The sequence below is a fragment of the Rattus rattus genome, chromosome 2 (genome assembly GCF_011064425.1).
Source record: "Rattus rattus isolate New Zealand chromosome 2, Rrattus_CSIRO_v1, whole genome shotgun sequence".
Taxonomy (NCBI): domain Eukaryota; kingdom Metazoa; phylum Chordata; class Mammalia; order Rodentia; family Muridae; genus Rattus; species Rattus rattus.
This window is the reverse complement of record NC_046155.1, coordinates 124831433-124844383: the sequence shown is the minus strand read 5'-3', so window position 1 is coordinate 124844383 and position 12951 is coordinate 124831433. Positions and strand designations below refer to the sequence as shown.

Sequence of the window (12951 nt, the reverse complement as noted above, 5' to 3'; positions counted from 1 at the left end):
ATGTCCATACAGAGACAAGCAATGAGTCTTTTCCCAGTCCAATCAAGTCTTTGTGGAAATGTCCATACAGAGACAAGCAATGAGTCTTTTCCCAGTCCAATCAAGTCGAGAGTCAAGAGGCAGAGGCAGGTGGGTCTCTGTAAGTTCAAGGCTAACCTGGTCTACACAGCAAGTTCCAGGACAGCCAGAGCTATATTGTGAGACCCTATCTCAGAAAAAAAGAAAAACATAAAAAAAGAGAAGCATATATAATAAAAGCCAGACATTGAGACCCTTGAGTAGAGTCAAGAGTTTTAAAGGCTGTAGATACAGAGAAATTGCATTTTATGACCTTCTGAAGCAGCAGCCTGTCAATCTCTCCCAGACTCTGGTTGGAATCCTACTGTAGATAAGCCTGGGGTCCAGGTTTCTATCATCCTACGTACTATAACTTGTGAGCTAAGCAGTAGTGCAGGATGTTACCTGAAACCCCCTTTAGGAATAGTGAAACCACGACAATCCCCAGCCAAGGTCCAGAAATACATTTTCAGTCTGCAGTCGCCCCACATCAGCAAGATAGGAAGGAACTCAGTGTTTAGCCACAGCCACTGCCGAGCTCTGGAAGCAGTGCTGGAGTGGTTTGACCATTGGGATGGTAGCAGTAAGGTTGTGTGCATCTTGCTTCTGTGGGAGGAAAAGTGGTAGGAGTAGAGGATGAAAGGCAATGGAACAGTGTCTGGATCTCCTTCCAAAAGAAGGAAGGTAATTGCCTGATTCCCCCGGCTTCCTGAAGGACAGGCCCTGCCGTGCATATTTGCATTATGAAACCCCATCTATGATCTTTGCAGGAAGTGGAAAATATGAGTAATCCAGGGACTCAGTACCCTTTGTCTTTTCCCTTTACCGCCACTCATGTTCAGGATCTTCCCAGGATTCTCAGGAAATGTAACACCCCTCAAGTTAGTCACCTACCTCCTAGGAAACTACTGTGCTTTTAGAAGACCGCAGTTTTTCTTTTTGTTTAATAAAAACCCATTTTCTGACCACTAGATAGATCTTCATAACCCTAACAGCCGTTCTCTCAGGCTTTGACTTGTAAAGGATCGAGTGTAGGACAGGACAGAGGTGTAATATGATGGTTTGCAGTGACTTACTCCTGACTTACTCTGCACATTCGTTTATCCATCTCCTTGCAAATAACTAATAGATTGGTAAGATGGACTTCTCAATGAAGTCATCATTACTGAGACCACAGGATTACCCAGGCCCAGTCTCTCAGAACACAAAACAATTGCCTGAAGAAAAGACCCTTTCTTGATCAACAACAGCACTTTATGTGCAGTTTGCTGTGGAATAACACAGAAGTATTAATGAAGTATTAATGATAATGGCCACAAAAAAATAGTGAGCAGAAGATCATCTGTGTGCTCTCAGCAGTCTACTTCTGTGTTTAACCAAAAGCCTAACCCTCTGCTTGGGAACATTTCAGAGTAAATGAATTCAGCAGAAACCTTGGGGGGGTTTTTTCCTTAGTCTAAACTGTACTCCTGGTTTAGGGTTAACAGAGAAATAATGTCTTTGCAGTTCTTCATTCTACACCATGTAAAGCTATCTGTGACTAATCAACTGTTCTCTCTGGCTGCCACAAATAGTTTATTTTGTGGAAAGCTCAGTGGAGTCCTTCAGATTAAAGAATTTGTTACATTCAAACTTTTGAATCTTGCCAGCGGTTTTATTTTGTTTGCTTTTAACAGATGTAAAATCACATTGAGACCATTGTTGGTTTGTATTCTCTTGTGTTGGCATCTTCTGGGTACTTCTGTGGTGAGTTCTTTCTGTTGACTAAGACACTAGACAATAGACCAACTGGACCATAAGTAGGAATCATTAATTAGACATGCACAATGGTTGGGTTTTCTTTTGGATTTCCTCAGAAGCAACAGCTCAGTAACTGGATGGTTTCTGAATTTAGAACCAATCCATTGCTTCTGTGAGATAGTCAACACAAACAATTGCCTACAGAAAAGATTCCTTTTATTTAGGAGAAAAGAAGGTAAATAAAAAGTTTGAGCAATAAAGTCCATTCTTGATCAACAAGAACACTTTGTTTCACTCTGTTTACTGTGTTCTTATTTAAAAAAAGAAAAAGAAAAACTGCTGTAGGAGCAGTTAGCCAAAGTGGCTTAGCTCCTTTCTGTGGCTTTCCTCGCATGCTGAACATCAGCACTGTGGTTATTAACGCTGGCTACTAAGAACGTCTCACATGCTTTTAGCATACAAGTACTATCAGTCCAGACCAGACAGCGCCTCAGAGTCCCCAGTGATTTTAAACAAGATGTTCCAGAAGGAATCCTGGCGCATGTGTTTTAGAGTTGCTGTTAGTTCCATGGGTCGGTTGGATTTTGTGTGGTTGGTTGGTTTGGCTTCGTTTCTGGGGGCGTTTCTTTTCTTGTTGTTAGAATTAGAGTTTTCCATTTTCCCATAGGAGGAAAATGTTTCTATTTGTTCTTAAAGGCCATGTGTCCTTAAAAAAAACTATCAAGTCCCCCCCGTATGTCCCCACATAGATTTTTGCTGCTAGTAGACAAAACAATGCACTAAAGTGCTTTAATAATCCTTTCTTCAAAAGTCCGGCTGCGTATGACAGATTTTCTGCTGACAAAAGTGCATGATATGTAAGTTTTCCCAAAGATCTATCATGCATGATATGACACCTCCCCCCCAAAAAAAATCATTGCCAGGCATAAAAATTTGCCCCATTTTCTTTTGTTAGATGTCTCCATGTAAGAGAAGATAGGGAGGGGATAAATAAATGGATCGGTGGATGCAGACTGAGCTACTGCTTTTAATTTCATAGAAATGCTATTAAGGGTCAGCTCTAATCTATGAACCACTGTACTTCGTGACTTTTTGTAGAATTTTGAAATAATGAAATCATTCCACTTACTGCTCTTAGGCACTGTTTTAAATATAAAGAAGACCAAATCAGCTTTTTCTTTGTTATGAACATTTAACAAATGTTGAAGTTCGTTTAAAAGGAGAGGAAAGGAAAAGAAAAGGTTTAGCACGGATTTAAGCATAACCATTGAGAGAGAAAAGTACTTAGCAAAGGGCAGTAAGTGTGGGTTCCAGCTTCTCAGGAGCGCCCGGGTATGTTTTCTTTGGTCTTCCTAACAATACGGCATGGTTTGTGGCAGTGTACTTAAAAATATATTAGACTCACCTTCACTTCTTGTGATGATACAGTTGTAAATCCATGACTGTGGCTGGTGTCCCTGGAGCTAGCCATTTCAAGTCCACTCACACCTAGTACTAAAAGCGTCATGTGTTGAGTCCAGGACTCCTCGCTGATGAGTTTAGTGTTTTTCAAGTAGGTGCTTCAGTGTGGTAAACAGACAGCCATGTGAGTTACTTATCACTGTGACTTGTGGCTGTAATCCTGGGCATAATAAAAATTTCAGCTAGGTTGTGGATTTAAAGACTGTGAAAGTTCTATTGAAAGCACATTCAAGATGTTATTTCTACTTTTGTGTCTCATGAAGTAGAATTGTTCTTAGATCTCAAACAGTGTCCCTAGAACATGAGACCTGCCAATGTCTGTTTAAAAGTAACAGTGCCCCTCCCCCTAAGAAGCAGCACTACTAAACCTTCTGAGGGTTGTTGAATCTAGGAGGAAAGGAACAGAAGAGGCCCAGCTTGGAAGTGGTTTTGGTCAGGACTGTTTTAGTTTGTCACATTTACAGGTCAGAATTAGTGTCAAGTTCTCAAACCCATATCCTCTCATTGCCTGCCCATCAACGTCCCGGATATGACCATCAGAGTTAAATAAAAGAAAGGATACATTTTGTAACTGTGATACTGAAATTAGTATTTCAGTATAATGTATCACAAATGTGGTAAATTACTATTTTCAAAGGATAAGGGAATCTCAGGAGCTTCTGGGAGTAATAAAGTTTGATAGTTTTTTATGTAAAAGCTATTAATACAGATACTATACATAGACAATGTAATAGCAGTAGGAACTTGTTGGTCCCCAACTTAAAATGTAAAAATATAGTTCAATGATAGAGTGCTTGCCTAGACTGTATAAGGCTCTGTATTTGATCTCTGTCACCACAGTAAAGAAAGGAAGGAAGGAAAGGTGTGTAATGTTTTGATAGAGTGCTTCATCTGTCATTTTTAAAGAAATGCAGCTTCACAGTTAAAATTGAATTTGTTTCCCTATGTCAGTCTTCCTTCTTCCCTTCAAATAAGCATTTGGCTTATAATTCCCTCATATGAACAAAGTTTAAATGCAATGGTTGGTTTATTGTTGTTTTTGCATCTCACTTTGCAATTTGCTTTATTCTCCCCAATGTTCTATTGTAGAGAATTGAAATACTGAGCACATAGATATAGATACTGGCATTTAGCTCCTCTGTGGTACTTTCTTACACACATCAAGCTGTTCTCCTTCTTAGGATATGGGATTATTTCCACTTTGTCTCAGACAGTGCCACAAGGGCATCCTTGGGTCCTTGTGTATGGCACTAGACTCAGTGGTAATTCATAAAGCTGGCATACACTGAGCCTCATTAGATGTTGTTAAACGACTTTCCAAAGTAATTGTGTTGATTTTAGGGGATGAGTTTCTTTGTTGCCATATCTTCACAGTACTTAAAATGAGGAATGCGGTTCTTTTTGTTTTTTTAGATATAGAAACCAAAGCTTGAGGAGAAGGAACTTATTCTGGGCTCATGGTGGTAATCAGAATTAAACCTAAATTAAATTTGGTTTGCTTGCTGTGTGTTCTGTTTCCTTTTACTTGTTAGTAAGTTGACGCAGTAACTTTCAGATGTAGTCACGAAGGTTATGTCAGGGCATTTGGCTCAGACAGTGGGCTGTGGGTCTACACATACATAGACATTTGAATAGATAATCATGATCCACGCACTGCACTAGAGAGTACAAGATCCTCAGAACAGGAGGAAAACCTCAGAAAATCCCAGTGCTGACTGACTGCTAGTGGTCAGGAAGAGACCTGGGAAGCAAGCAGACATTGCAGTAACAACTACTGCAGAAATGGGGAAGGCCTTCAGGATCCAGATATCTGGCAGGCCCCTTACAGCAGCAAGTTCCTCTTATGTGCAGTCCATACATGGGTCCGAACCTCCAAGTCCAAGAACATCTTGACCTTGTGGGCTAGAACAAGGCCTGTGGTCCTCCCTGCAGCAGCGGTACCTAGTGCAGTGCTGTCTGATTTCCTGAGTGAGCCTTTCCCAGGAGACACACGCCTCACAGCTGTCCCCAAAGACAGAGCTCTTGCTTGTTTGTGCTTTGCCTCTGGCCTCTTGGCACAACCTGTTTTTATGACTTCATTGCAGCAGGAAGAGCTGATGACCTTTCTGGGGCACAGAGAGCGTGGTTTTGACATCAGCGGCCCTTGGAGGCCACGGGAATGGAAAATTAAAAATACTCTGAGATAAAATGTGTCATTGGTAAATTTGAATCTGGTTTGTCTCAGGAAATCTCTCACATTCTCCTGAGTCAGGGCTCCCAGGGGTGGTTTGAGAGAGTCGTAGTTAGTTACCTTTCTCACATGGCTTCTCACTCAGAGAGTTGGGTACAAAAGCTCAGAATATTTGAGACCTCGAGAAAGGCATGAGCTGGTAAATCTTTAGGTCCTTGTCCTGAAATTTTAACAACTCCTTTTAGTAGCTTGATAAGTTTTCTTATAATTTAAACATTTTTCATTATTTCTTTTATCTTTTGAGATAAAAGAAATGTGATATCCTTCTTCACTTTCCAAACTCCTAACTCTTTGACATACCCTTCCTTTTTCAAATTCATGGCCTCTTTTCTTAATAATTGTTCTTAAAGATGTACTCGCATGCATCGTGCATGCTCGTAAATATATAGGTACAGCCTGCTCAGTAATGTTACTTGTATGTATGCTTTCATGTTTGACCATTTGGTATTGGTTAACCAGGCAATATGCTCTTCCTTAGATCTCAGCATTCCTTAGTTACCTATAGTTCTTTTTTGTAGAGTTGAACCCCTCTACACAAAATACATATTATTTTGTGTAGCTTATGTATTATTGTTATCCTTTTTCAACTCATGTTGGTGAGATTTTTTTTGAGTATATCTTCTGACATCCTAGGAGACACAATCTCATGGCAAATTCCCTGATCTTCAGACTATTAGAATCTTTTCACCCCATCTTGGGCAGTGTTCCTTTGCCTTAGGTATGGGAGTTGTTTTGTAAATGTATCCATTGGAACTGAGCTCCACAACTCTGCATTTTGGTTGGTTATAGTTTTCTGTAATGACCTCTGTCTCTTGCAAAGAAGAGCTCCTCAATGAGGGTTAAGGACTGCACTAACCTAAACTGTAAAGACAAATATTTAGAACATAGTTAGGGATTTTGCTGGTATAGCTAAGTGGTGATTGTAGATTCTCCCCCAAGATCCGTGACTTCAAGAGCTGTAATTGGCTAGGTTTGCATCTTGGTGAGTCCACATAGTGAACTGTTGGTTACTCCTACTGTCTGATTATCACACCATGCTGGGCACTGTGGTTCGTAGGCACCATAGCTTGGTAGGACTGTGGATGCTTTCTTCCTTTGTTTACATGGTTTTTTCTGATACCTCCTCCTGAGAGAGGAGAATTACAGGTTAGTTCAGCTCAAAGTTTTCTGGGCCCTGTAGACATAATATCTTGATTGAAGACATTTAAATTTTAGTTTTGATAGCCTCTCAGGTTTCCTGTCTAATAAATTCTTGACTTTTGATTAATCACAAATACATCTGCTTTCTAGTCAAGAACTATAAAATGTACTGTTGGTGTACTGTTTTGGGGTTTGGTTGGGTTTTTTTTTTCCGTATGTGTGTCTGTGTGTGTGTGTCGTGTGTGGGTGTGGGTGTGGGTGTCAGTCTGTCACCTCCTTGTAGCAGTAGTGAGCATCAGAGTCCAGGGTCTATTAGTTTTCTTGTTGTGACCTTCCCTCTGCTTCCTTTCCAGGTTGTGGTGCTTTTGTCCACAAAGGCTGCAGAGAAAATTTAGTCTCCTGTGCAAAGGTCAAAATGAAGGTAAGATATTTCTAGCTATTAGAATACTCAAAATGCAGTGGTTTAAAAATACCAAAATCGGGGTTGGGGTTTTAGCTCAGTGGTAAAGCGCCTGCCTAGCAAGCGCAAGGCCCTGGGTTCGGTCCCCAGCTCCCAAAAAAAGAAAAAAAAAAAAAAAAAAAAAAAACAAAATCAGTCGGCCGTGGTGATGCACCCTTTTAGTTGCAGCACTTGGGAGGCAGAGGCAGGCGAGTGTCTGCAAGGTCAGCCTGGCTACAGAGTGAGTTCCAGGACAGCCAGGCCTACCCAGATAAACCCTGCCTCAAGAAAGCAAAGCCCCCTCCCTCCCCAAAAAAGCAAAATCCCCAGGTTAGAATTTAGACTGTAGTAGATTTTGTTTGTTTTAATCATTTGGTGACAAATTTGAAAACAAATTAATCTAAACATTAAAATGAACCATATTCGAGACTTTGAATAAAGAAGATACTAAACTAGAGATCCAATCTTATAATCCCAGCACTTGGGAGGCTGAGACAGGATCGTTTCCTTGGTTTGATATTAGCCAATTTGTCAGTGAAACCCTGTCTCAAACGAATTTTTAAATAAAATGTTTTTTAGAACTTTCATATGTTAAACATTTCTCTATGTTTCTGTTTAAATGATTGTCTTAACTAGCTCTGCAAGTGGGTTGTGCTACTGGAATCTCTGGCTTCCCCATCTAGAAGCATGAGGACAACGGGTGGGAATCAGAGGCTTCTGATATGTGATGGGAGCGTGAGGGGTCTGCTCCATGTAGAACCAAGCTCCCTGGTCTTTTCTCCAAAGGTCCAGAATAGATAGAGACGATAGATGCAAGAATGGGAGATGCCAGCATTGAGCCGTGTGAACGTGAAAGCAAGCCTTTGGGTACCCTGTGTGCCTGTCGGTGTTGTCAACCATACATAAACTGTGTTTCTTCTCAGAACTTCCGGTGTGTCTACATGGATGCCCATCAGTAACCACATTACTTAGTGCAGTGCTGTCAGTCTTGAGTGTTTATCTTAACCCTTCTCAAGATCTTACTCAAAGAAATGTGCTGCTATAACTCCTCCCCAAAAAGGATTCCCAATTCTGGAGTGGACTGAGAAGTTCACTTTTCTGAGGAGTTCCCAAATGACAGTGGTCATCCGCAGACCTCATTCTGGGCCATGCTAGACTAGTATGAAAATAACTAACTTCTGTGTCAGGATCTTCCCAGCTCAGTAATGTATATTTTGACTCATGTTGTACTTTAAATTTTTAGTTTATGTAAAGACTTAAAAATTATACCATTTCAGTTTCTCTTTTCTCCCCCAAAACTGGAAGTTCCTACAACCCTCAGGTGACTAACGCTACCTGTCACCCAGCACTCCCCAGTTCCCCTCATCCTAGTCTCCTTCCATTTTTCCATAGTGTTAGAATCTTCCATATCTTTCTGTCCTTTTGTCCTTTACTGATTTGTACCTTACCCCCACTGGAACATAAGCAGACAGACAGGAATCTTTGATCGAGTAATACAGTAGACTGAGTACCTAGAATAGTGTCCAGTATGTGGTACAGTCTTAAAAATTGAAAGACTAGATGGCAAAGAACAGTTCATGGCTATTCAGTGGCTGCTATTGAAATGATAAATGTATCCCAGATACCCACTCGTTCTTGCATCTCCTTACTGCTTCGTCACTCACCAACTGTCTAAGCTCTCAACCTGTGGCGTTCAGTATCTGATAACACTGAATGCACAGGGTTCTGTAGAACAATACCTACAAAGAGAATGGCATCTCTTTTGTATATCATTATAATCAATATGGAAGCATTCATTTTCAGTTGGAAATGATCTATTTCCTCTTAGTGATTTGTTTCAGAATAAGTTCATAATTTGTCAAAGTATTTTTGTGCTTGCTCTCACAAAATTTAACCAAAATTAGCATTCTACCTAAGGATGTAATACTTTACAAATGCTAGTCATCAAAGAAACAAATGAACAGGACACAGATGATTTTCTTTAATAACTGTCAGTACATTGGAGATAATGGACAGGTAATTTCTGCAAGCCAGAAAAGGCTCTACAGATGTCTTTGGCATCTGGAAATGGAAGAATGCTATGCCCATGCAGATGACCAAAACCATTCCTGGGATGGGGCTAAGGACACACCTAACCTCTTATCTGCAGCGTTTGGCGAGCCCAGAGGATGACAAGCTGGGCTGGCCACAACCCAGCACAGTGGTCTCTCTTTACTCCAGGCTTCTGGAGACTTGATGGGGGATGGGTTTTCAGTACGACCTGCATCTGTTTACCTTCTTTTCTCTTTAGCAGCCGAAGGGGAGCCTCCAGGCACACGATACATCATCGCTGCCCACAGTCATCATGAGAAACAAGTGTAAGTAGCTCAGCACACCTCTCAGAAGTGTACTCAGATGTTTTGTCCAGACCTGATGCTTTTGCTTGCTTGTCATTCTTAGTCAGATTGTTGAGGCTAGGGCTAGCCTAAGCTACCTAGCAAGACCCTATACCTATTTTGTAGTGTATTAGGCCACTAGTTTATCCTGCCACGTTCAATGAACAATAACTTGAATTAAACCATCCAGTTCTCCTAGAAGGTACCTCTCATAGTGTGTGCATCAGCTGAGAGGTGGACTGGAGTTCATATGTGTGAGCAACTTACTCCTGTGCAGCTCAGTTCCTCTCCAGCACCAGAGAAAATGGTTGATTTTAGTATCTCATAGCAGTGTGACTCAAATGAGGTCTTACTCGTTAAACTTATATCTAGCTCATGAAATTATATAAATGATTCTTTTGTTGTTCTCTTTCCCAGGGTTCTCAAATGTTATACAAAACTGAGTAAATTATATTTATCATTCACACTTTTAAACAAACTGTATGGGAGACTGGGAAAGTGGCTCAGGCAGGTAAAGGTATCTGCTGCTAAGCCTGACTACCTGAGTTCAATCCCTAGGAGCAGCATTGCAGAAGAGAACCAATGTCCACAAATCAATCATTCTCTCTCTCTCTCTCTCTCTCTCTCTCTCTCTCTCTCTCTCTCTCTCTCTCTCTCACACACACACACACACACACACACACACACACACACACGTAATTTTTCATTTAAAACACTATTTTGGGTTGGATAAGAGAGCTGAGGAGATAAGAGTTTGCCTCCAAGCCTTGCAAAGTGAGTTTAGTCTCCTGACCCATAGGGTAGAGGAGAAAACCAGCTGCTACGGTTGTCATCTGACTTTCACATGTGTGTGTGTGCACATGCATACAGAATAAATTTTAAAATCTAAAAACAAACCAAAACTAATCTTTACCATCTTATGTAAGATTTTCCTTTAGGTTGACAGTATTTTTCCTACAGTCCCCATTCTCTTATTTTGGTGTATTTAATATTAATATTTAATGCATAGCCTTCTGGTCTGCTATGTCTATAGTCGTGTATATCTTTGAAAATTATCTGATTTATACATTGCCACATTAAATTAGGACATTATACATTAAATGATGAATTATACTCATATTATTTCTTAACTCTTGTCATTTTTAGAGTTACTGTAGGCTGCTTTTTCACCTCTGCATGATATATTTCATGAGCATACGTTTTGTTTTAATTATTTCCAACTACTACCATAAATAATACAGTGGTAATTATATATGAGTTGGCTTCATGGGAACCTGTGTGATACATATCCAAAGCAGTGTTCTCATCATATAGCTGAAGAATTAATACACATGCGGATTCTGAGACCTCCAACTAGACCACGAGTCAGACACTGTGGTAGAGCCCTGTGGCGTGTGTTTTAATAGATCTTCCAGGTGATGTTGATGCCCACTCAAGCCTGGAAGCACTACCTTGTGCCTTCTTTCTCTTCTATAGTTCCTGGCCAGCCTGACTACCCACCAAGAGTGAATCTCCTTTAGCCATCTTAAGTCTGGTTCTCATCCATCCTTGTATGGAGACAGCTACTAGCCTGACACCCACTTCAGTCTGTCATCCACCTTCCTTGGACAGTTTCAGTCTTAAAATGTTTTTTATGCTATTACCAACTGTTTCAGAAACATGTTTTCTTTCTCATCAGATAAAATAACTTCTAAAAATATCTTTTACAAGCAAGGTCCTTTATGTGGATTGCCTCTGACCCTCTTAGATAACTTTATAATTTAACATTGATAATACTATATAGAGTATTGGGTTTTATTATGAGATTTCCATATAAATAATATACTTTAAGAACAGTCCCCCATTAGTGTTTCTGTTTTTAAAGAATTATGCATTTATCTTTTTTTAAAGATTTATTTATTGTATATCAGTACACTGTAGCTGTCTTCAGACACACCAGAAGAGGGCATCAGATGCTGTTACAGATGGTTAGAAGTCACCATGTGGTTGCTGGGATTTGAACTCAGGACAGGCAGTGATCTTAACCACTGAGCCATCTCTCCAGCCCCCCATTAGTGTTTCCTTTTTTTTTTTTCTTTCGGAGCCGAGAACCAAACCCAGGGCCTTACGCTCTACCACTGAGCTAAATCCCCAGCCCCCATTAGTGTTTCTTATCTCCATCATTCCTCCTTGTTTTCACCTTCTTCATCCGTAATAGCCCCCATTTTACCTTCCACTCCCGCCTTTTTTTAATTTCATATATGTAAACATGTAAGTCTGATATTGTAGAGTTATCTTACTAAACATATGAATCCCAATCTGAGTCCTTTCCCTTCAAATAATATAATTTTATTTTTGGTTTTGGTTACATAAAATTCCATTATATCACATTTTCTTTTTCCATTTATCCAACAGACATTTCAAACTAATTCCATAACCTAACTGTTGTGACTAGTGCTACAGTAAACAGTGGCATGCAGGCGGCCCTATAGCACGCTTATTTTGATTCTTTTGGGTACACATGCACAAGTGGTAGTCTGTTGAGACTTCATACTGCTGTCCATGATGGCTGACTTCCTGTCCACTGTTTGTTGATTTTATTCTCTCAATAACAACCATTCTAACCAGGATGAGATGGAATGCCAGTATTATAGTGGTTAAGAGTAAATTTCTGGAGCTAGCAGACAGCTCAGTATGTAAAGTGCTTCTTGGACATTCATGAAGACCTAAATTTGGGTTTGGACATGGTGGCTTATGTATGTAATCCTAGGTCTGGGCAGTAGAAACAGGCACTACCAGAGTTTGCTAGTCTTCCAGACTAGCCAAATGGAGAACTACAGGTTCTGAGAAAAACACTCTCAAAAAAAAAAAAAAAAAAAAAAAAAAAAAAATTTAGAGAAGCTACTGAGAAAGACATCACAACATAGCCTGTCATAAGCAAGCACACATACACATACATGAGCACAACTGTGTATTCAAATTGTATGTTTGTGTCTCCTGTAGCCTTCAGGTACAAGTAGTTATTTAGGGCTATGCATAGCATTCTGGTTCTCCTCATTGATAGCTCGTGTGTGTGTGTGTGTGTGTGTGTGTGTGTGTGTGTGTGTGTGTGTGTGTGTGTGTGTGTGTTTCATTCCCTGCAGCAAGGACCAGTTATAATGTAGCATACCATGTTCCTGGTGTTCTAGTGTCTAAATAGAATTTGAATTAGAAATTAATTATTGTGTCATTATTTGTTAAAAGTATCCTATAGTGTTGTAAAAATTATACCAGTCCCCATATCTTATTTCCCTTAGCTCTTGACCCTCCCAAGGATAAACATATACATAAATTTATATCTATGACAGAAGCTCTGGGAAAAATAATTTAGTGTTCACATGACAGTATAGTCATTTTAGAATAGAGCTCCACTTTCCTCTTTGATCATGTTAAGGAAATCATGAGACTCAAAACTGTATATTAAACAGGTATTAATTTTTCTCTATCCATAAATTCAAGAAATTGATTAAAATACATGTTTTCAAATAGTG

General features: G+C 39.9%; 1 protein-coding gene across 1 annotated transcript in view; it reads left to right on the top strand.

Annotated features, from left to right (window-relative positions):
* Positions 1-12951, top strand: part of Akap13 (A-kinase anchoring protein 13) — a 291723-nt gene that overhangs the window by 251313 nt on the left and 27459 nt on the right. The window contains exons 18-19 of the mRNA XM_032895110.1: positions 6982-7049; positions 9358-9424. Of these exons, the coding sequence (XP_032751001.1) occupies positions 6982-7049; positions 9358-9424 (135 nt within the window). The remainder of the gene's footprint in view (positions 1-6981; positions 7050-9357; positions 9425-12951) is intronic.